At 39.4% G+C, this 25,469-nt stretch overlaps 1 protein-coding gene across 1 annotated transcript in view; it reads left to right on the top strand.

Annotated features, from left to right (window-relative positions):
• Positions 1-25,239, top strand: part of PPM1E (protein phosphatase, Mg2+/Mn2+ dependent 1E) — a 187,140-nt gene extending 161,901 nt beyond the window's left edge. The window contains exons 2-7 of the mRNA XM_021704341.1: positions 3,740-3,858; positions 11,259-11,458; positions 15,110-15,298; positions 17,664-17,807; positions 18,050-18,143; positions 24,014-25,239. Of these exons, the coding sequence (XP_021560016.1) occupies positions 3,740-3,858; positions 11,259-11,458; positions 15,110-15,298; positions 17,664-17,807; positions 18,050-18,143; positions 24,014-25,068 (1,801 nt within the window). The 3' untranslated portion in view covers positions 25,069-25,239. The remainder of the gene's footprint in view (positions 1-3,739; positions 3,859-11,258; positions 11,459-15,109; positions 15,299-17,663; positions 17,808-18,049; positions 18,144-24,013) is intronic.
• The last annotated feature ends 230 nt before the right edge of the window (positions 25,240-25,469 follow it).

Raw genomic sequence — 25,469 nt, 5'->3', positions numbered from 1 at the left:
ATATTCCATTGTATATATACCACATCTTCTTTATCTGTTCATCTGTGGACAGACATTTAGGTTGTTTCCTTATGTTGGCTGTTGTAAATAGTGCTGCAACAAACATAAGGGTGCATGTATCTTTTTGAACTAGTGTTTTGGTTTTCTTTGGGTAAATACCCAGAGGTGGAATTACTAGGTTGTATGATATCTCTAATTTTTTGAGCAACCTTCATGCTGTGTTCTGTAGTGGCTGCACCAATTTACATTCTCACCAACAGTGTATGAGGAAGGGTTCCAAAGGCTGGAGTTTTTGTCTTTTATGGTCATTTATATCCTGAGCACCAGAACTGTGCCTGGAACACTGTAAGCCTCAATAAGTTATTGTTGACTCAGACCTTTAGATGGGAACTCTCTTACTTTCCTACTAAGAAATCTAGAAACCTGCCTGCATCTGTACCCATTTTCTTCCTTTCTTTTCCAACTGGTGAAATGTGCCTCATGCTATCAAAGGTCAGCAATTTCCAGATATGTTTTGGATCTCTTCTCTTCTTGCTTTCTCAGAAACTTCACTCCTTTGGTCATCCCCTGTCTCCTGCATTATCTATCAATCTTTCTCTACTAGATTATTTCATTTAGTATACAGTCAGATTCTACACCATTCTAAAATAAGAACAAGCTGTCCCTGTCCTCAAATGACCTTTTACTTACTGCCACACCTCCTTGCCTCCCACTTACCCATTCTAATCTTATTTTCACCCCCACTAGTCAATGGTTCTTAACAAAGTCAATGATTTTTTAAACATCTTTATTGAGATATAATTCACATAGCATAAAAGTTACCCATTTATTTATTTATTTTTAAGATTCTTTATTTATTTGATAGAGACACAGCGAGAGAGGGAACACAAGCAGGGGGAGTGGGAGAGGGAGAAGCAGGCTTCCCACTGAGCAGGGAGCCCAATGCGGGGCTCAATCCCAGGACCCTGGGATCATGACCTGAGCCGAAGGCAGATGCTTAACAACTGAGCCACCCAGGTGCCCCAAAAGTTACCCATTGAAAGTATACAATTCAGGGGTTTTAGTACATTCATAATTGTTTAACCATCACTACAATCCAAGATTTAGAACATTTTCATCACTCCAAAAAGAAACCTTCTACCCATCAGCAGTTACTCCCTACTCACCTCACCTCTCTGCCCTAGGCTATTGCTACTGTACTCTGTTCCTGTAGATTTGCTTATTCTGGACTTTTTATATAAATGGAATCATAGAGTATGTGGTCTTTTGTGACTGGCTTCTATCACCATAATGTTTCCAAGGTTTATCTACATTGTAGCATGTATCAATACTTTATTCCTTTTGTGGCTGAATAATATTCCATTATATGAATATACTGCTTTTATTGATCCATAATCAGTTGATGGGTAGTTGGTTGTTTCTATTCTTTGGCTATTATGAATAATGGTGCTATGAACATTCATGCACATGTTTTTGTGTTGATGTATGTTTTTACTTCTCTTGGATATATACCTGTAAGGGGAATTGCTGGGCTATATAATAACTTCAAAATCTTAAGGAACTGCCAAAGCAGCTGTACCAGCTATCAGAAATATTGTTGTGGCCTGTTTTAGAAAAACAGTCTGCCATGTCTGTTCCTTTTTTAATTTTTATTTTTTTTAAGATTTTATTTTTTATGCATTTGACAGAGAGAGACATAGCGAGAGAGGGAACACAAGCAGGGGGGAGTGGGAGAGGGAGAAGCAGACTTCCTGACGAGCAGGGATCCCGATGTGGGGCTTGATCCCAGGACCCTGGGATCATGACCCGAGCTGAAGGCAGACGCTCAACGACTGAGCCACCCAGGCGCCCCTTTATTTTATTTTTTAAAAAGATTTTATTTATTTGAGAGGGAGAGAGAGAGAGAACAAGTGAGAGCACAAGGGCAGGGGAAGGGAGAAGCAGACTCCCCACTGAGCAGGAAGACTGATGCTGCAGGGCTCAATCCCAGGACCCTGTGCCTCATGACCAGAGCTGAAGGCAGCTGCTTAACCACCTGAGCCACCCAGGCACCCCTGCCATGTCTGTTCTGGCCACACAATTCATATCCTTCACACATACAGAATACACCCCCTTGCCCCCCACCCCCCGTAAGGTATCCCAAAGTTCCATCCCTTAATGGCCTCAGGCTCAGGCTGGAGGTTTAGGAACTCAGTGAGGTCAAGTGCAGGTGAGATTCCTTGGGTACAATTTCTTGATGAAAGCTCCTTCAATATAATTCCACTTGATGTGAAAATGTGGTGATTAAAGAAGCAAACTACACCCTTCCCATAACTCCCCAGCATACAATGGTGAGGCGTGAGATAACTTTCCTATTCTAAAAGGGTTTGGAAAACAAGAGGCAATTCTCTTTTTATAATTTCTTCCTGTGTGATGTATTCTATTTCAGTAGTTTTAAATATCCTCCGTACATTCATGACTTCCAAATTTCCTAACATCTCTGAGCTCCACACTATTTAATAACTTTCACTTCATTTGATACCTTCATTAGGATATTTCACAGATATTTTCAACTTAACATGCTAAAATTAATTCTTGTTTTCTTCTTTACCCTTTGCCTCCACAAACCTGTTCTTTTCCCGGTTTCTCCATCTAGGTGAATGATGCCACCATTCACCTAGTTGCTCAGACCAAAATCCAGGACTCAGCCTTAATTCTTTTCTCTTATCTCTATATTCCAATAATCAGCAAGTTCTGTATTTTCTTTCTTTAGAATATACTCACTTTTTTTTCAGTCTCACCCGGATTACAACAATCTCCTTATTGGCCACCCTCCTTCATTCTTGCCCCTTTCTGATTTCCTTTGGCATAGCAGTCAAAGTCATATTTTAATTAATATGTCTGGTTATGGCATGCTGTTGCTCACAATCTTCAGTGACTTTTTTTTTTTTAAAGATTTTATTTATTTATTTGACAGAGAGAGACACAGCGAGAGAGGGAACACAAGCAGGGGGAGTGGGAGAGGGAGAAGCAGGCTCCCCACTGAACAGGGAGCCCGATGCGGGGCTCGATCCCAGGACCCTGGGACCATATCCTGAGCCGAAGGCAGCGCTTAATGACTGAGCCACCCAGGCGCCCCCTTCAGTGACTTTTCACTGCACTTTGAGATCCAAATTCCTTTCCATGATCTAAAAGGTTCATATAACTGGCAGTTGCCTGTTCTTCTGACCTTATTCCCTGCCATCTTTACTCTTTATCCACCATACTTCATCTTCGCTGGGCTTTTTTCAGTTCCTCACACATACCAAGCTCTCAGAAAGGATGTGTGCACATGCTATTTGCTCTGCCTAGAATATTCTCTCCCAACTTCCCACCCCCACAGAACTGAATCTTTCTTATCCTTCACGATATGGATTCCTGACCATTCTAAGTAGGTACCCCCTCTATTATTCTCTATCACTGTATCCTGTTTCTTTTATAAAACTTATCCCGATTTTAAGTTGTGTCCTGTTTGTTTACTTGTTTATCATCTGTCTCCCTAACTAGATTTTAAGCCCTACTGGGTCAGAGGCCATGTCTGTGTTGTTCATTGTATACCCAGTGCCAAGGCAGAGTGCGTAGCACATAATATGCACTCAGTAAATATGTGTTGAATAGTGTTTAAAGACATAATTTGTTTTGAGACAGGTATTAATAATTAGTAATAATGTTAAATGTATTATTTCCTAGTTCTTACTGAAATAGTCCTTTTTTCTTTCAGTAATTGCCCTTCCTTTTTGGCTGCTGCTTTAGCCAGAGCCACAGCAGACGAAGTCCTTCAGAGTGACCTTTCTGCACATTATCTCCCAAAGGAAACAGATGGCACAGAAGGGACTGTGGGTGAGTACCTTTCCTACATCATTTGTTTAAAAATATTAAAATCTTCTCATGTGTAGTAACCCAAAGAGAATGTCTACACAATATGAAATCTAATTATGTGTACCCACTTGTTGATTTTATAGAGGTAGCAAGAGAAAAAAATGCGAGTATGTATTTCAAACTGGTCAGTAAAAGGAGGGAAAAAAATACAGGTATATTTTGAAAATGTGATGACAATTGGAGCAAGAGATTAACATAACAGAATATCATCAGAATACATTCTGATAACAATATCAGAATATTAACAATAAATAATGCCTAGGTAAGTGGAAAGAGTAAAGTGAGAAGTGTGAAGACACACAGAAAAGATGAGTGAGTGAGGGGAGAGAGTTTGAGCAAGACCTATTTAAAATATTTAGCTTACCTTTAAGAATCCAAGTAAAAAATCATATAAAAATTCAAGAAATCAGTTGTAACAAAACTTCTCATTAATTATATTAAATTATATTTCTACCAATAAATAGAGTTCTACATGACAACTATTTAATGTGTGATTTAATTGCATGGATCACTGTACATCTTTTTTCCAGGCAAATTAAGAGGCTTTATTTATTTATTTATTTTAAAAGATTTTATTTATTTGAGAGGGTACAAGCAAGGGGAGCGGCAGGCAGAGGGAGAGGGAGAAGCAGGCTCCCCGAGGAGCAGGGAGCCCGATGCGGGGCTTGATCCCAGGACCCTGGGATCATGACCTGAGCCAAAGGCAGATGCTTAACTGACTGAGCCTCCCAGGTGCCCCTAAGAGGCTTTATTTATTAATGAAGGCATATTTATTAACATATTAGGTTTATACATTTTGACAGGGTCTAAGGAAAATTAGGAATTACTGCTCAAAATTGTCAAGGAATTTGAATATTTCACTTTATTTGTTCTATTTTAAGCATTTGCCTTTAAACATGGTGCATAAGGAACAAAACATATATTAATGAATCAGAATAACTAGATCCCAGAGAACTTGAGGCAGATATAAAAGTAAATATATCTGTTCTTACTTTATCTTTCTAGATCATTTTTGGCAGAAAATTGGCAAGAAAGGAATTCCTCCTCTTGTTTTTACTGAGAGTAATTGATTCACTTGGGAACCAAATTGTTCCAGAGTCAACTTGGATGGAATTCCTTACAAAGCATTGGTCTTTCCTCTGGTACTGATGCATGAAGTGAAAGCCCTGTAATGAAAAGATGAGGGAGATGGAATTCTGCTTCACGCAGCCTGGGCGGTGGCTGACTCAGCTCCAGCTCAGTACAGTGACATTAACGACTAATGAGTAATTTACAGCTGCGAGGGGGTGGATTGCTACTTGGGACAATTTTCTCTTTTTCACACCCTTTTTTAATTTTATTTTTCCATTTCAAGCAGCAATTATTTATATACTGATGTTCTATACTCCCTGCAGAAGGAGAATACTTAACGTAGCAAGACTAAAGTGCAGCCCTGCATGCCTGCTTTGGAACTAAACCCTCATAAGATAGTAAAGTGAAATGACGGGTTTTGTTTTTTTTTTCTTTTGGTTGTATCATTGGTCATTCTGATTTTCTGTTTTTTCAAGAGATTACCCAGGGGCGCCTGGGTGGCTCAGTCGTTAAGCGTCTGCCTTCGGCTCAGGTCATGATCCCAGGGTCCTGGGATCGAGCCCCGCATCGAGCCCCGCATCGAGCCCCGCATCGAGCCCTGCATCAGGCTCCCTGCTCGGCGGGAAGCCTGCTTCTCCCTCTCCCACTCCCCCTGCTTCTGTTCCCTCTCTCGCTGTCTCTCTCTCTGTCAAATAAATAAATAAAATCTTTAAAAAAAAAAAAAAAGATTACCCAGTAGTGTCTCCTTGCCATGGCTGTGATTCAGAATGATCTATTGTAATTCTAACTCCTTGCAAGTCCTTAATCTATTTAACCCAAATCCCTCAGTGTCAGCTGCACTGAGGGGAATCTCTTCAGGTCAGATTGTGTTTATCCATACATCAGAGTGGGACATGAGCATACTGAATAAGGTTGCCGTCACTGGTTTAAAGACACTCAAGTCCCCGTGGAACTCTCAGTTGTTTCCAAAAACTTAAAAAAAAAATCCTTAACCTGAAGTTCTTTTCATGTTTATGTCATCCCTACCAGAGTGTTTGCTAAACAACCTTGTGTATCTCTTGGTACAAATTTAGTTTGGCGGATATAACTCCTGTTCAGACAACCTAAAATCAATTTGAAATATCCCAATGTAAAAATTAAAAACAAGAAGGGGAAAATTATCACTAACACAGAGGAAGTTAAAAGAATTATGAAAACTTTGTGTAAATAAGTCTGAAAACCTGGGTATTTTCTAGAAAAATACAAATTAACAAAGTTTACCTGAAAAGAAAGAGATTAAGATTGTCAAGGAGCTATCTTCTAAAAAGGACAAAGAATAGGTGATTCTGGGGGCGCCTGGGTGGCTCAGTCGTTAAGCGTCTGCCTTCAGCTCAGGTCATGATCCCAGGGTCCTGGGATGGAGCCCCACATCGGGCTCTCTGCTCAGCGGGAAGCCTGCTTCTCCCTCTCCCCACTCCCCCTGCTTGTGTTCCCTCTCTCACTGTTTCTCTCTTCAAATAAATAAATAAAATCTTAAAAAAAAAATAGGCGATTCTACAGGTGAACATTTTCAAATGAGCAAAGATAGACAATTCTAATGCTTTTTAAAATGAATTATCCGGGGCGCCTGGGTGGCGCAGTCGGTTGGGCGTCTGCCTTCGGCTCAGGTCATTATCCCAGGGTCCTGGGATCGAGCCCCGCGTCGGGCTCCCTGCTTGGCGGGAAGCCTGCTTCTCCCTCTCACACTCCCCCTGCTTGTGTTCCAGCTCTCGCTATGTCTCTCTCTGTCAAATAAATAAATAAAATCTTTAATAAAAAAAATAAATAAATAAAATGAATTATCCAGTTGCATATGGAAGGAAAATTTACTGATAGGAAAACTTGCCTGAAATAAAACTAAAAAAGGAAACGAGAAATCAGTCTTAGTAATCAATGTAAAAAATCTTAAGTAAAATATTTGTATATTGAGTACAACAGTTCATTCATTCATTCATTTATTGAGGGCCTACCATAAGCTTAGCACTGTGCTGAGACCATAAACAAAACAAAATAATAGGAAGTCTGTTAGGATAATTTATATATTAAAGTCAAAAGAAAAACACCAGAATAATCTCAAAAGATGCCCAAAGAAGCATTTGATAAAATTCAATTATCCATTCCTATTTTAATAAATATACTTAACAATGTAGAACTAGATGAGTACATCTTGGACTTTGTAGGACAAAATTTGGCTCAGACCAAAATCTAGCATGTATGCATAATGCATACTTAAGAATTTTTTGGTTGCAGGTGACCACTAACACAACTCAAACTGGCTTTAGCAAAACAGAATTTATTGGCTACCCTTCAACATACGGGCTACACAGCTAGATTCAAGGCCTCAGATGATTCATCCCAACCAACCTGGCATTTCTCCAAATCTCAGCTGTTTTTTCTTTCTCTTTCTCTCTTCTCCCTTTCTTCCTTTCTTTCTTTCTTATTTTTTTTTTTTTTCAAGTAGGCTCCACATCCAACATGGGGCTCAAACCCACGAGTCTGAGATCAAGAGTTACGTGCTCTACCGACTGAGCCAGCCAGGTGCCCTTCTTTAATTCTGATTTTATTTTCAGGCTCCATGTGGTGGCAAGATGACTGCTAGATCTGCCCAGGCTCAAATCAAGCAGGAAAGTAACAGTAACTTCACTCAGTTGCTCTTACATAAATTGCAGGATTCACTCTAACCAGCCCAGCTTGGATTATTTCCAATTCCTGAACAATCAGTATAGCCAGAGGAATGTGATTGTCTAATTAGCTAGACCTGAACCACATGGTTTACCCCTAGATGCACATGGTCTGAGAGTAGAGAAGGAACTGTCTCTGGTACAAAGAGGAATGTTTGCTATGTGGCAAGTAACACATTAAAGCAAAGTTCTGACTCAAAATAGGAAATAAAGTAAAATAACTAGGAATAAATACATTAAGAAGTATGAAGATCTTGGGGCACCTGGCTGGTTCATTTGTAAGAGCATGTGACTATCTCTGGGTTATGAGTTTGAGCTCCACATTGGGAATAGAGATTACTTAAAAAAAAAAAAAAAAAAAAAAAGATCCCAGATCCTATGTTAAAACCCTACTGAGCAACATAAAAATGATTTAAATTAATGAAACAATATAACTTGTTCCTGGGTAAGACTCAATATGAAAAAGACATCAATTTTTTTGCAAATTACTCTATAAATTCAAGGCAATCCCAAACACAATGGCAACAGATTTCCCCCCTCAAACTCAGCAAAATAATTAAGAAAACTCATCTGGAAAAATAAGCATGTCAAACTACCAAGTGACATCTTTTAAAATTAATATTAGGTAGGAAAGCTAATCCTCCTGATATGAAAACATGTTATAAAGTCATAGTAATTATAAAATAATGGCACCACTATAGAAATAGATGGCGCGATCAGTGAAGACTCTAGATGATAAAAAAGCATACATTTTTTAGTAGTTAATTTATATAAGTTTGCATATTCATTTATTCAGTAAACATCTAATGAGCCCCTGCTATCTGCTAGGTATTGTACTATGACTAAGCAAGTACAATTAAGACACAATCTGTATCTACAGTTTAATTTGGGAAATGTAGAGCATGGGTGTCAGAGTCAGATAGACCTGTGATGAAAAATGGTTTTACTTGTTTGTGAAATGTTCCAGAGACAGAGGATGTAACAAACACTTAATAAATGTTATCTATTGTTACAAAATGTGGCAAGAGCTATAGTAGATGGTGTAATGGGAACATTAGGGAGGAAGCAACTGGGAGGGGATAGGAACAGATCTACTGGTTTACTAAATATTAGAGGAAGCAGGTATTGCCTCCCCTAACCAATTTAATCTGTCTAACCAGTGCTGCCCAATAGACAGCGCAATGATGGAAATGTTCTCTACCTGCATTGTCCAGTATGGTAGCCACTGGCTGTATGTAGTTACTGAGCATTTGAAATACAGCCAGTGTGACCCCAAAACAGAATTTTATTTGTTTATTTTTTTTAAAGATTTTATTTATTTATTCATGAGAGACAGAGAGAGAGAGAGAGAGGCAGAGGGAGAAGCAGGCTCCCAAGGAGCAGGGAGCCCGATGTGGGACTCGATCCCAGGACCCTGAGATCATGACCTGAGCCAAAGGCAGACGCTTAACCATCTGAGCCACCCAGGCGCCCGCAAAAACAGAATTTTAGATTTTACTTAATTTTAATTAATTTAAAGTTAAATGGCCACATGTAGCTAGTAAGAAATCTTACTGGACAGTGCAGGTCTATATAGTAAGAGTAATATATAATATACACAGCCAAAGAATGATATAATGGTTTGTTATTTGGGAATCTGGGAACTAACCTGATAGTTAATATCAGTTATTTGTTTCACCCCCACTCCATTCTCCCTCAATGTTTCCAAATTTACTTACTGTTTTGCAATCCTCTGTTGTGATTGAGTCAAACTCACACCTATGCTGCTACAAAAACCAGATGGGTTGGAGTGATAAAATAGGTAATTGCTGGCTGAAAGAGATAGTCTCTGGCAATTGGTGCTTTAAAAAAATAAAGACTGGAGTTTGTCAAAACAATAAAAATACTGGCTTGTATTTTTCCCCTCTTATACACACGTCCTCAGGTTGTATTTGCTCTCTGAACTTCCTTTCTCTTTCAGATATACCCTTGACTTTCTGTTATATAAAAACGTCAGGGGGGACAGAGCCAAAAACCAGGGTTTGCCAAACTTGTACTATGTTAATGAGAAAAAAGGCAATGAAAACCTTGAGATAAGCTTTCTGAATGTAGTCATTGTTGGAAGGATTTTGAATAAGAAAACAGGTAAATGTAGTGGCAGATTAAAGCAACAGCAGGGAAAGGAATAGAAAAGTTCCTAGGCCATTCTAGAACACAATCACTCTCCTGTGGGGTCTGTGTTCTAGATCAGAGGAGTCACGTGCAGCCATTGCCCTTTCTGGTACATGTTTTCTCAGGCTGTCAAGCTAGATCTGATTTAGTAAAGTAAAAAAAAAAAAAAAAAAAAAAATTCTTGAAGAATTCTAAATTTTTTTACCTGAGATGTAGGAATCTCTAAAATACTGGCTTGAGAAAACTTAATCTCCCTTTGATTATTTAATAGCCGCAACTTGAGTAGAGGACAGCTGGAGCCGGGGTGATGTGAGATATAATCTCTTCAACACTATTCAGTGTTGCCTAAAAGGTTTACACATCTGTCCATCCATCGGGAGATGCAAGTCAGCCTCCGAAGTCAGCTCATCTACTCCACTTGATATGTCAAGTAGTAGACTTAACAGCCTAGGGTGAAGAATCCTCTGGTTGCCATCTCCTTTGTTCTATCCAGGGTTACACCTATAGACAGAGTTTAAGTACTTTTTTCCTTAGAGATTTTTAAAACTTTTAAAAAATTTTTACCTCATTTGTTAACCTTTTAGCTAAACTATTTAAGCTATTGCCAAAAACTTTAATTAAAAAATTCATCAAATAAGAAAAATATAATTTAGTTCCAAATTCTGATCAGTTACAGGAGAGAAAAGTTAGGGAACTGGAGGGAGATAAAGGAAGAGGTCAGGAAAAAAAAGACAAAGACAAATGGTAATCACAATAAACTCTCATTCCTGTAGTTGATAAATAAATGATGTTTTCATAGGCCTTTCATATCCCAGTTGGCTGGATAACTACTGTTCATATTTCAGTCATTTTTTTTTTTAAGATTTAATTTATTTATTTGACAAAGAGAGGGAACACAAGCGGGGTGTGGGGGGTGGGAGAGGGAGAAGCAGGCTTCCTGCATAGCAGGGAGCCCGATGGGGGGCTTGTTCCCAGGACCCTGGGATCATGAGCTGAGCTGAAGGCAGATGCTTAACCGACTGAGCCACCCAGGCGCCCCTTCAGTCATTCTTCTAAGCAGGGGGAGCTTGGATCTCCAGATGATAATCACAATGGCTCTCCAGCCAACCAAAAGGGAACCAGTGTTCTGAACTAGATAGCAGTGGTCGGAGAACTTTGAGGGTTGGAAGAAATCTAGTCTAAGAGTAGATTCAACTCTGGCCAGAGGTTTTCTCCTCATGACATAAGAATATCATAGTGGCAGCTGCTGGCTGATGATTTTCTACTAGACTGGCTGTCATTTTCTCTCTTCAGAAGCAACATTTCATTTTTCTTCAGGAGGAATTTCTTCTATTAAGGAGGAACTTGATGAAGGTGACCTACTTCTGTCTTTACCCAGCAGGCAAGTGAAAAGCAGCTTTACAAGGCTCTTCATTGGGGGTGTCTGTGTTTCTTTCACAGAGATCGAAACAATGAAATTGGCCCGTTCTGTCTTCAGCAAACTACACGAGATTTGCTGCAGCTGGGTGAAAGACTTCCCTCTCCGCAGGAGACCCCAGCTTTATTATGAGACATCAATCCATGCCATCAAAAACATGCGCAGGAAAATGGAAGACAAACATGTCTGCATTCCTGACTTTAATATGCTCTTCAATCTAGAGGTAAAGGGCCCTTCTCTAGAGTCAATGAGATTTAAAAAACAGACACCTTCATGGTCTTATTTTTCTATAAGGAGAACTTCTAATATACCTCTAATAGCATCTCTGATGGTTTGGAATAGGACTAAAGGCAGAGTGGCATAAATCTGCTTGTATTAGACAACAGAAAAGAAACTTAAGTTATTTTGGTTTATTTATTTTTAAGTAAGCTCTACGCCCAACGTGGGGCTTGAACTCAAACCCCGAGATCAGGAGTCACATGCTCTACCGACTAAGCCAGCCAGGCACGCCAATTTTATATTATTTAAATAGGTAATGCATTCACATTGTTCAGATTGGAAAACAAAAATCTCTCTCTTAATCCTTGTGTCTCAGATGCTCAGTTCCCTTCCATGAAGGCAAGGGAAGTTATCAGTTTTTTTGTAAACTTCCAGAGCTATTCTATAAACATAGAAGCATAAAAGAAAACTGCCATATCTCAATAAAGCTGTTTTTTTAAAAGGAAACTACAGTACTATTAGATGGTGTTTATTAAGTTCCCACATTACTGTGTTGCTGAAGCAACATAAAACACAAACATAAAAGGATGAATTTAAGACAGAGACAGTTTTCTGATTTCCAGTGATTCTCTTTTTTAAATCTTGGTTTCTGAGATAGGAAAGTAGATGGAATTACATTTCATGAATCTCTGTGACTGACAAATTGGATCATATGAGCCTTGTCAGCTTAATAACCATTTTCTTGTTATCTTCCTCTTCTTTTTCTATTAATTGTATTCTGTTAGTGCCAACAGAGGTAGGTATGTTTCCCCTGCCTGTTACTTGCCTCTTTTCTTCATTCAAGTCCATAACTTAAAAATTACAATGTAGTAATTTATACAAAGCACAATATTTCCTTTATTTAGCAGCTAAATTTAAATTTTAGCTAACTGTCAAGGTCTAATAAGCAGTGATGGTAGGTTAGTAATTGGTGCTTATGTTACAAAGATAGACCAGCTTTGTTTCCAAATATCTGTAGAATATGTGAATATCCTTATTTCCAAATGTTACCATGCCCATGCAAATATAACCTTAAATGTTAACCTTAATGTGACAAACAATCCTTCTATCACTACACCCACTTGAAGATTATACTCCCATCTGAGGGCATTGTTGCTGTTTGTTGACCTGGTTGGTTTTCATTTTGTTTCAAAATCAGCCCAAAGGCCTAACTCAGAAAGGAACACCTTGCTTTAGAGAAAGGGTTTTGAAGGCAATTTGGCAACACATACTTAGAACCTTGTATATTTTCACCACCTTTGATCTGGTAATTTCACTTTTAATTTTATATTATAAGGATACAAATGCAGGAAATTCTTACATATATGTTTTGACATAAATGTCTTACATAACATTTTCAATAATAAGCTAGAAATGATCAAAGTCATATATAGGGAGTAACTATAATATGCTCATAAGATGTATAGTACATATCCATTTCAAATGTCTGAGTAATACTTAATGACATGGGGGAAATGCTAATGGTATAAATGACAAAAAGCAGGATATAAAATTTTATGTATAGTATAATCTTAATTTTATCTAAAAAATTTATATATATAGAAAAAAAAACTGGTTATCTGTGAATGGTGGGATAATATAGATTTTTTTCTTTCTTTATTAGTCCAGATAAACAATATATCATCTTTATAACAGGGAAAACTTTTTTTTTTTTAAAGGTATACTAATTTTTTTTAAGAGATCCACTTGGCTGTCTTCTGTTTCTTTGGATGCTATATTGTTTAAGAATCTCCCCACCAATCTCACATTGTTTAAAGTTATACTCTCATGGCCTCAAAAAGGTATTATTGTCCCCTCCTTCTTTGTGATGATCCCACATCAGCTACACTCATCATTTAAAAACTGCTTGGATATGCTATTTTTCAATTTTACCTTTATCCTGACAACTGAGTTGTTTAAAAATGAGTACTGCTTTAGTATATAGTATAGGTAGAAATTCTACATATCAGGACTTTTTTTCAAGATAGTTCTGTTTAATCAGTCAATTTTCAATGGCATTATAGATGGTATTAATTATTAACTAGTTGTAATGTCTGTATTAGATGTTGATTTCATAATATTTGGGTGTTTTTACTCTATGGACATTTATATTTGGTACTTAGTACACCCTTTAAAAAGAATTTTTTTCTGGGACGCCTGCGTGGCTCAGTTGGTTGGGCGTCTGCCTTCAGCTTGGGTCATGATCCCAGGGTCCTGGTATCGAGTCCCACATTGGGCTCCCCAGTCCGTGGGGAGCCTGCTTCTCCCTTTGCCTGCAGCTTCCCCCTGCTTGTGTTCTCTCTCCCTTTCTCTGGCAAATGAATAAATAAAATCTTTAAAAAAAAATTTTTTTTTTTTAAAGATTTTATTTATTTGAGAGAGAGACAGAGAGGAGCAGGGGGAGAGGAACAAGCAGACACTGTGCTGAGTGCAGAGCCCGAGATGGGGTTTCATCCCAAGACCCTGAGATCATGACCTGAGCCAAATCAAGAGTCAATACTTAACCAACTGAGCCACCCAGGCGTGCCTAAAAATAATTTTTCCAAAACACAGATAATACCTGTTGTTTTAGTAGTTCCTCCAAATCCGTACCTAAGAGATGAGAGAAAAAGCACAAGAAAATTATATGATTTACTTTGTATATTTGATTTCCTTTGAGTGACAGGGCCTAGACTCATCTGAGCTCCTAGAGCCCACCGATCAAGTCAAAGCTTGCACATGAAAATGATTACATACTGTTGCCTAAGGGAGTCCAGGACTCAAGTGAGTTCAGTGAGCTACAGATCTCCTAAGTAAGCTAGATCTGAGATGTACACACTGGAGTTGAAGATAAAGAAGCAAACTACTTAATGGTTTAAATGTAATATTGTGATTAGGCTTCCTTTGTCAAGACAGATCCCCTTCTGGCAGTTGCCTTAGTGCTTCAAGCAGTGGGTGGGCCAGGAAGGGTGAAGCTAAATCTTGGTTAGGGGACAAGGCAAAATGGTTACGGGGCATTTGGATATCTGATTTGCTTTAAGTTTGGCTGACCAGTTTAGAGACTCTGTTATTTATGGTGAGTATTCAATGTGACTATGATTTATGAAGAAGATACTACAGCTTAGAAGTATGTGTATGCTTTCGTTATCTCTGTATTTTAAACAACCTAACATAATTGGTCTTGTGCTGAAGGCCAATTACTTCCTATTGTTCTCAGTTTCTAATTTTATTAGAATACTTTCATTTTGAAAAAAACACTCAATCCAGAACAGCTTTTGCTCAATTCCTCCTCATACTTTCTCTTCCCTCCCCCTTCCCACAACTTGTAACAGCAGTTTTGATGCAACTGCATGTGGGCGGTTTCCATGGTACAAGACGGCGACTTTCACTGAGGGCACTTCAGCCTGAGCTAATTGGCCACGATGTGTTCCAGTGTTGTGTGTGTAAACACAGATACCCCAGTGCTGCAGGTATTTTAGCAGTTGATCAGGCATGTCAAAAAAGAGAAACATTTAGTCTCATTGTCTAAGTGACAAGTGCAGTGGAGGAGGAGAATGGGCATCATCAGTACAATGGATTGGTTCCTTTGAGTCATGCTGTACCTCACTTCCTTAACCGTTTGTTTTTCTATGGACAGGACCAGGAAGAACAAGCCTACTTTGCAGTGTTTGATGGCCATGGGGGAGTGGATGCTGCCATTTATGCCTCCATTCACCTGCACGTTAATTTAGTCCGCCAGGAGATGTTCCCCCATGATCCTGCTGAGGCCCTGTGCCGGGCCTTCCGGGTCACTGATGAGCGGTTTGTGCAGAAAGCAGCCAGGGAGGTATGCCATTTCCTCATAAATTCCAGCCATGAATGCACTAGCTAAGCTCAACTTGGTCCATGGTTCATGGGCTATTTTGGGTTTTCTCTTTTGGGGCAGGCATTATTATTTAAAGTTCTTTCAAGCTGTATTCTTGACCCACAATATTGGATTCTCTTGTAGTTCTAATTCCATCTTAAGGGTTTTAGTGGGGTGATGTGATATGCTGTAGAGAAACTCCAAAGTTATAATTTTCTAGAAAGCCAGTCCATTGCTGGATTTGGCAGGTGAGTTTTAGCTTTCTTACTTACCAGTGCCTGTCAGCTTCACACCAGGACCATCTCTCTAAGCAGACTTTTGCTGACAAAATCTGGATACAGTGATTAAAACAATGGACTAAAAAGGAAACAGAAGCTGGATTACTCCCATACGTTTGGGTCTAAGTGGGTTGGCAGTGTTTTACTGTGTATCTCTTGAGGGAAAAGTTGCTTGGAGAGCGAATCCTTAGATGATTCTTGAACTGATTTTACAGGAAGAAAAGTCAGAGCTCATGTCCTAATTTCTTAAGGTTAATCAGACCTAAGGTTTTTACTCTGAATGAATGACAGGGGCTCTATATTAAGATCTAAAAGTAAAAATTTTAATCTAATTATCATTCTGGGCATTGGTATATGATTAACTACAGTACTCTATATTCATTTTTAACTGGGGGCCAATAGCAAGATAATTTTTAATTTTTAAAAGTAATTACAGAATCATTATACATATAAAAAATAAGACTCCTGCCCTATGAATTAAACATTAACTGTTTTGAAAAGGACTTGGAAAGAGCAGGGTCATCATTTAATCCATTTCTTTGATTTCATTGTTATGCTACACAGCGGTAGTGGTGCTTGGAATCAGTGAAACAGTAATTCAGAACTATTTGGTATTAAGCAAGGAAAATGTTCTGTGTTTCCCCACCTTTACCCCAGGTTTAGTTTAGTATGCAAATCCAACAACAGTGACCACTAGGGTCTACCTCCAGAGGTGGGGCTAGAAAACAATACAGTTGTTGACCTCAGACTGTCCCAGAGTCTTGAGGGCTGGCACTGCTCAGCTCTGCCTACCTTGGAGCTACTGGCTGTCGTCATTTTGACTAAGGCCAAGGCCTGGCCCCTGAGAGGTGATCTGTAAGAACACAGGAAACTAAGAGAATCACTTTGTCTTCTTCTTCTGTTCTATCCTTTTTTCCTCTGTGTCCTCAAAATTATGGCTTTTTTCTCTGACCATGTTCACCACATTTACTTTGCCAGTGATCCTAGTGTCTCTCAGTCTTGCCAATAGTTCTTTTGAATAATTTAGGTTTGTCTCAGCACTTACTTTTTTCCTTCTTCTGCTCCCATGTGCTGCTAACTGCTGGGAAGAAAGGAGCTATTCCTGTTGTGAAGCAGCCGTGCCTCCTGTTCTCTGCAGGGCATGTGCACTCGAGTGTCTTTGTCATGTGTTCCAGGGGGCTGAGGTTTTGAACATTCTGGGTGGGAAGACATTTTATTGGTGGGTGAGGATTTATAACAAACTTTCCCTATATAGGAAAAATGAGAAGTTGTTTTTCTCATTGGATACAAGGGGCCTTTTACCATCCTTGACGCATTGGTTCTAATTTAGGACAAGTCCTTGGTAACAGAAAGTCATGCTTATTTGGTGGTGACTCATGTCAAATGGAGATGTCATTGAATGTAGTAGTATCAGGAGCATGAAGTACACTGCTACTGAGCTACTGCAGTGAAGCTCCAGGCTGTTCTTTATGCAGTGTTCCAAAAGCAGAGGCCCCTAAAATTATTGTAGGTGATTTTTTTTTTTAAGTATAAGCAACTTAGCATGCCAGGGAATATATGTTATCTCTTGGCTCCTATCTTAATACTCAAGAGTGTGGGAGCATTTGTTGTGTACCTATCAGATCCTTTGTAATGCTAGGACCTTCCCCTTGTCCATACTCTAGGTCAGTGACAAAACAGAGACCAGAACATGGAAATCTTTAAGGACTGTTGTAGTGGATTGAATGCTGGACTGGGAGGAAAAAGAATTTCAGTTCTGTTTTGTGTACTAATGAGTTACCCGCTCTTGGAAAGGTCACATAACCTGCCACAGTTTTCTTATTTGTACATAAAATGAAATGAATAATCATCCCTGCCTTGCATATCATAGGTAACATGGATCTATGTGTGTACACATACATCCATGCACATAAAAATGCAGAGAAATAGGAATTGCTGTTTGTTGTGAAATCGAGTTACTAATAGTCTAGACCCCAACGAAAAGTCTGTGTTAACTATAAATTGCTTCTCAATGAGAATTTGAAGTCTGTTTATTTTTACTGACTCTAGTTTTATTTAATTACTTTCAGAGTTTAAGATGTGGGACCACAGGAGTGGTGACTTTCATCAGAGGGAACATGCTCCATGTGGCCTGGGTTGGGGATTCCCAGGTCATGCTTGTGAGAAAAGGGCAAGCGGTTGAGCTAATGAAGCCACACAAACCAGACAGGGAGGTAAGTGTGCTCCGTTCTGGGAGGGCACGTGCCACAGAGGCGGGTTTCTAGCTAGTAGTTAAGATTCACTTGCATATTCTGATTACCACCGTTATCTGAGCAACCATGCCCACCTCACAGAGGAGGAATAAAGAGAACCTTTCCTGGAAGCTGATGAGTATTATATCTGTTGTTTACTGTTAAGGTAGACAAATAAATCCTGAATCCAATTATTTGCTTCTTTCTATTGCATTGCTGTTTAGGATGAAAAGCAGCGAATTGAGGCTCTTGGAGGTTGTGTAGTCTGGTTTGGTGCCTGGAGGGTGAATGGAAGTCTGTCGGTCTCCCGAGCTATTGGTAGGAAAAACCAATTCCTTTTTGTTTCTCCAAACTGTCCTCTTCTAGCTCATTGTCTCATATTAATTCTGCTACATTAAGGGAACCTGAGATGGTAATTTGTATTATCAGAGCGCTTATTATTGTTTAAAGTAACATTAGATAATGCCTCTTTTATTTAATTAACCTATTCATTTATATACTTAAATTCCATTACTGAAAGGGAACTATATTAAGAAATGCAGAGCTTACTAGTTTCTTTCTTTTTTTTTTTTTTAATGGAAGCCTTTAATCTTTGGGACACAAATCTGCTTAAAACTACAGTGATCCTCATTTCATTCCATTTTGGATCATATTTAACTTAACTTAGTATTTTCAAGAGAATGGAAGGCTCCCCTCCCTATATTTTACCTTGCTTATAGCTTTGTTTTCATTGAATTATAAAATGACATAAACATTGTATTTTTTAGATGAAAACAATTTTTTTTTTTATGTGGAATATAGTGATTTGCCAGATAACCCTAGGGTTTCAAAGAATCTGCCTCCCTGGGACCTAAATTTTTCAAGAGAAGGGAAAGTCAGTGTAACTGTCTAAAACTTAGAGAGTAAACAGCTGAGCTGATTGGACAAAATGCAAGGGTGTAAGTTCAAAGATAGTCCTGTTTCTATTTTTGTTTCGCTTTGGCACCTGGGTTTATTATATTTTAGGCTTTGTGGCTTAGCTTCATTTCTGGTTTTTTAAAAAGAATAAATCAGTGTGTGTGTATCTTTATGGGTGATATGCATGCATACTACAGTTCTTCATTCCTGCCTCCTAAAGAAATTAAATGAAGTAATTTGACATAGGAATAATACAGATAAATGGAATTCACATGTAATCCCCCAATTTTGCTTATTGTTACCAAAATATTCCAGAACATTAACAAAATCTCAAAGGATTGATTCAGTTTCACCAGTGATAGGAGTTCCTCCCACTCTTTGGGAAGGTGCTAGCAAGCTGTGAAGTGGCCCAAATGTGAGTAGCAGAAGGCTGAGAGAGAAAGCAAAAGCTGAAAGATCCTGCAAGTGCTTCTGAAAAAATGAGGGTTAGTTTTTATCTCAGACTGAGAGAGTTATTAGGAACTCTGGAATATGACTCCAGAAGGGAAATTTCTCATTTCTGAAACACACCCCCATGTAGAATTATTTCTGACGATTCCTCTTGATCTTACAGTCTTTGTCAGAGTATCGAAAAGTATATTTAATGCTTGTCATAGAACCAACTTTACTAGAGAATACTTGCCTTTTCTTGCTTCTAAAAATATAACACAAGGGGAAACTAAAAGCAAGGGGAGAATGTCCTTGAATAAGAGACGGTCTAAGAGAGAATGCGGCAGACTCCATAGAGAAAGTGACTTTTAGGTTGGATGTGGAGGATAGTGTGTAGGGGAGGAAATTCCAGGGGGAGAAGGGTATAAATACATGGGCATCTGAAAAGGCACGCCATGTTTTAGGAACAGTAGCATGTACAAGAGGCGAGGGCAGAGGGTAGGAGTGATCAAAGTAAGTGTGGCGCCAGACTGTGAAGGGGCTTATATAGCCAGGCTAAGTAGTCTAGACTCTACCAGGTGAATAAGCCGAGAGGCCACATGATTCAGACTTATAACGTAATTGTGATGATGGTACGGAAGACAGACTAGAGTAGAAAGCCTAGGTGAGATCATTCAGGGGCTGTTGATATAGTCTGTTACAGAGATGAGGGCAGCTCAAAAGGGATACAGAGGATGTATAAATTGATCAGAGAGCAGTGACAGTTTCTGGGGGCAGAGGAAAGCTGATTTCCAGGTTTTTGACTTATGTGACTGAGAAGATGATAAAGCATTTGTAAAAAAGCAGCAGCAGTTTGTGGGGTGGGGAGGAGGGCAGATAATGAGTTCATTTTGGACATATTTTATATTCTAGATACCTGTGTGATATTTTAGGAGAGAACTGATATGCAGCTGGAAATACAGATCTGGAGCTGAGCAGAATTATGAGTTGCAGATAAGAGATGTGGGAACTCATCCCATTTTGGCAATAATATTAGCAATCTGTGAAGTGATATTATATATAGTAGTTGAAATTATAGGTTCGGACAGTATTGCCCAGGAAAAATATGTAGTGTGATGAGAGACCAAGGATGAGACTCATTACTTACGGTAGAAATACACAATGAAGTCATGCCTCTAGGTTTGTGTGGCTCTGTCACTTTACAAGCTGTGGGCCTTGGGAAATTAATTTCTTTGTGTCTGTCTGTTCCTTGGTAAAGTAAGAATAGTAACATTAAATGGCTCATGGAGTTTTTGTATTAAATGGTATAATACATGCACCATACTTAGAGCCCTGCCTGGCAGTTTTAGCACAAAATGATTAGTGCATTATTAAGTGAAGGAGCCAGTGAAGAAAATCAAGAAGGGATCAGAGATATACAAGTGGGCTATCACAGATACTAGAAGAGGGTTTCTAGAGTAAGTGGTCACAGGGTCAAGTGCTAGGAGACCTAGGTCAAGTGAGACATGGGTTAAAAAAAGACATGGAATTTTGAAAACCGTAACTAATTGGTAATATATGAGAGAAATGTTTTGGATGAGTAGATGGGAAAAACCCCAGAAAATCAGGTGACAGAAAATGAGTAACAACACAAAAGAACATGTATAGATTTAGTTTCTTGGGCAATTTAGTGGTAAATGAAATAGTGTGGTGGCCTGAGGGAAAAGCTGATTTGGGAAAGGGTCACTTTTATTATTTTTGATGTTAGGATAACGAGTTTAGATCAGAGTATGTTTGTAGGATAAAAGACGAGAGCAAGTAGAAGAGAAATTGAAGATGAGAGTGACAGAAGCCAGAGTCCTAGAGAGGCAGGTCCCAGAGCACAGGTGAGCTTTGAGGAGGAAGTGGAGACCTCTACTCCTGACACAATGGTAGCTGATGCAGTGAGTCTCTTGATGAAAACAAAAGGGCGGGGGCGGGGGTAGAAACTGAGGGAATTCAGGCCTGATAAACTTAATTTTCTTTGAAGTGGGAAATTAGGCCATCTACCAAAATCCAGAAGCTTAATTGGAAGAGAGAGGTGAAGAATGTGAGAATAAAATCGGGGGCTAAACAGGGACAAGAAAAAGGACTCCTGAGCAGAGTTCAACTCTACACAGAAATTAAGTGACACTTAAAGCTTTCAAAATGAAAAGCTTTTCAACTGTTTTTCCTCATGGGCCCTTCCGATTTATGATCCAAAGTTGACAGGGAGGCATGATATGTTTCCTAGCATATGGAGAGAGGAGGTTGAAGATAAAAGGATGTTGCCATTTTCACCATGAAATGGATAATCATGCCCTCCTACCAAATTTGGGGGCGAAATGTCATGAATTTGACATCCAACAGTAGAGCAGGTGAAAAGCCAGAATTTTGGCAGCATTTTCCCTGTGCAAATCTTTGTATGTTCTGTTCCAAACTAACAGTTGCAGTAGCCTTTTAATTGAAGCACTAAAACAAGATTTTTGGGAACAGTATGACTCAGATCACATTTATTTTTAGAGCTGGAATTCAGAAAATAATAATGATGATAATAATAGGTGGAGTAGGGGATGGGGAAATTTAGTAAAGCGGACTGATTGGTGGAGAACACTGAATCTCATGATTGGAAGTTTTGACTGATGCCTCCCAGTAGCCTGTGAGAGCTCAGGTATGAAATTGATGGAATCAAAACCATGTTTGAGGGAAGATGGTTCTGGCAACTGTATGAAAAAGACTAGTTTCTTATCTAGTATCTTGTTGTTCAGTGTGTCCCACACCAGTTCTAGCAGTTGTCTCTGGGGTGCCTATTAAGTTTTCTGGGCCTATTGGAGGATTAAACAGGGATGGGAAGTGTTGGAGAGAACCTTATGTGGGTAGGAGAGAACCTAGAACAGGTGATGACAGAGCCAGGTAACTTATGTATAATTATCTTCATTTTATCATCCCCTAGTCCAAAAGCAGTTTTAGTACTGTAGAGAGGACAGTAACTGATGAGGGTCTGCAAGTAACAAATGCTAGGATTTGGATCCAGGCAGTCTGACTCCAGGGCTGGCATCCTTAACCGTTAAGCTGTATGTCGTTACTTTACAAATGATAAAACATTTTATAAATTTTAACTACTGTTTCCCAATTATGGTATCCTAATCTAGGAATTATTGCTCAATACTGTTTTCTATGTAAAGAAGTAGTAAACGAGCATCCCTTGTTGTATTAATAAGCTATATGGTTACTAAATAGGCTAGGGACCCTTTGGCTAGGCTCTCTCCAAGTACCCAGAGAAAAACAATGAATGTACAGTGAATGGATCGGGAAGTGCTCCAGATCTGAAAGATCCAGAATGCATTGCAGGTGATTAATTTTCTCCATAGTCTGGTGATAGACTGGTGAGACCTTGGGCCCACACCAGGCTAGGTTTCTATATCCACTCCAAGCACCCCATATATAGCTACACATCACTGCTTAACAGTTGCCTCTGTGCCTTGCTTATGCTAATTCCTTCAACCGAGGGCCAGCCCTTCTCTGCCTGGTGATAACTAACTTATCCTTCAAGACCCAGCTCAAATGTCATTCTATAAGTGCATGAACTAAACAAAGGAGAAATAAGGACCCAATAGGGCCTTGGGGGTTGTCACAGTTGTTCACAAGTGGAGAATGAACAACAGCAATAAAGACGGTGGGGGTTCGATCAGAGACAAATGAAGACAGCAAGAATATGGTAGTCCCTGAAGAGGAGAGAAATGTGGCCATACATTTTCCAGTTCTCTAGAAGTTACAAGTAAAGCGGCATTAAAAAGTAGAAAGCAAACTGGATTGGGAACCAAGAGACTAACATTCTAGTTCTCGTGTCTGAATCTTGGAATGACTTTTCCTGGCTTGAGGGGAGGTGGACTTGATTTTTAAAAATCCCTTGTAACTCAAACCTTTCTCTGTGCTAGCAGCATAAAGCTATTAATTTGAAAACAAGGACAGAAAATTAAGTATTTAATGAAGAGAATCACCACAACTTTGGTTTGTTTTTCAATGTGGACTTGTTCTCAAATCTCAATTAAATCAAACTTTACTAGTAAAAAAAAGTAGATCTGTTAACCAACAAAATTTTTCTATGTAACACTGAATTTTTCAATGCAGCAAAAAGCTTAGATTTGACATTTGTTGCCATGCTCAAATGTTTGAGCTAAGCCTAAATCATAGCTAGAGGCACAAGATTGAGTGTAAGCTAGTGAGAAATTAAGCCCAGTAAATGGCAATTATTTAACTAAGTAAGGAGTGAGCAGCATCTGATTAACAAAGAATTCAAGTATTTTATCTGAAACTAGTTTATAAATTCTTTCCAGTAAATTCAGATCACAATCCAGTAAATTGTGATCAGTCACAGCATTGGCCATAAACATTCTTTTTTTTTTTTTTAAAGATTTTATTTATTTATTGAGACAGAGAGAATGAGATACAGAGAGCATGAGAGGGAGGAGGGTCAGAGGGAGAAGCAGACTCCCTGCCGAGCAGGGAGCCCGATGCGGGACTCGATCCCGGGACTCCAGGATCATGACCTGAGCCGAAGGCAGTCGCTTAACCAACTGAGCCACCCAGGCGCCCTAAACATTCTTTTTTTTAAAGATTTTATTTTTTATTTATTTGAGACAGAGAGAATGAGAGACAGAGAGCATGAGAGGGAGGAGGGTCAGAGGGAGAAGCAGACTCCCCGCTGAGCAGGGAGCCCGATGCGGGACTCGATCCCGGGACTCCAGGATCATGACCTGAGCCGAAGGCAGTCGCTCAACCAACTGAGCCACCCAGGCGCCCGGCCATAAACATTCTTACATGCAAGGTAAACCAAAATCTGACTTCCTTTCTAATTCCCACAGGAGACGCTGAACATAAGCCATATATCTGCGGGGATGCAGATTCTGCCTCGACTGTTTTGGATGGAACTGAAGACTACCTCATTCTGGCCTGTGATGGCTTCTATGACACCGTGAATCCTGATGAGGCGGTCAAAGTCGTATCTGACCACCTGAAGGAGAATAACGGAGACAGTAGCATGGTTGCCCACAAATTAGTTGCATCAGCTCGTGATGCTGGGTCAAGTGATAACATCACTGTTATTGTGGTATTCCTGAGGGACATGAACAAAGCTGTAAATGTTAGTGAGGAATCAGATTGGACAGAGAACTCTTTTCAAGGAGGGCAAGAAGATGGTGGGGATGATAAGGAGAATCATGGCGAGTGCAAACGCCCTTGGCCTCAGCACCAGTGCTCAGCACCAGCCGATCTAGGCTATGATGGGCGCGTGGATTCATTCACTGATAGAACTAGCCTGAGCCCAGGGTCCCAAATCAACGTGCTGGAAGACCCGGGCTACCTAGATCTCACACATATAGAAGCAAGCAAACCTCACAGTGCCCAGTTTTTGCCACCAAATGAGATGTTTGGTCCTGGTGCACCAAAGAAAGCAAATTCTATTAATGAGCTAATAATGGAGAAAAAATCAGTTCAATCATCATTGCCTGAACAGAGTGGTGCTGGAGAGTTTCCCTCTTTTAATTTGGGTTCAGCAGGGCAGCAGATATACAGAATGGAGAGCTTGTCTCCTGTCTGTCCTAGGTTGGAAGATGAACAGTTCAAATTCCTGGGAAAGAGAGTTTCCAGATTGTCTCATTTACGCTATCGTTATTCAAAGAGACGGCACGGATTCAGGTTTAATCCAAAGTTGTATTCATTTATGTCTGTTCAAGAGCCTTCCCAAAAAATAGGCACTAGTCTATCCTCACTTATTCGAAGTGGGAAGAGAACTAGGTTGTTCAGAAGTTTTCTGCCATGGAGGCAAAATATTTGGAAAGGATATAGTGCAAACATGAGGAAGCTCAGAAAGAGTAATGATATTGCAGATCCAGGCCTTCCCTGGAGCTACAAAATATAAAACTTCCTCTTTAAAGTAGGCTAGCTAGCTCTCCCCCAATAAAAACACCACTATCAGAGTAGAAACAAGGTAGACATTTCTGAAATATATGTGCTTCATTATGAAACCATGGATGGCTCAATTCTTAAATGTAAATAGATCTCTAGGAAACTCAAAGTAGTGTTTTCAATCTAAAACAAAAAAAAAGTATTGGCGGTTTCACTAGCAAAATTATACAACTGGTCCCTGTGATGTGTCTCCACACCTACATACGACCCCCACTTTACTACCCCTTCACATCCCTAGTGGAAGTTTGTGAGTTATTTTAGTCAGGGTATCTAGTGTTGAAATCTCAATGCAGGTGAAATCTGGTTTGATGTGCCTAATATTATCTATGGAAAACTTAAAGCAGAATCAGATGT

The sequence above is a fragment of the Neomonachus schauinslandi genome, chromosome 15 (assembly GCF_002201575.2).
Source record: "Neomonachus schauinslandi chromosome 15, ASM220157v2, whole genome shotgun sequence".
In the NCBI taxonomy this organism is placed as follows: Eukaryota; Metazoa; Chordata; class Mammalia; order Carnivora; family Phocidae; genus Neomonachus; species Neomonachus schauinslandi.
This window is presented reverse-complemented; position numbering and strand designations above follow the sequence as displayed.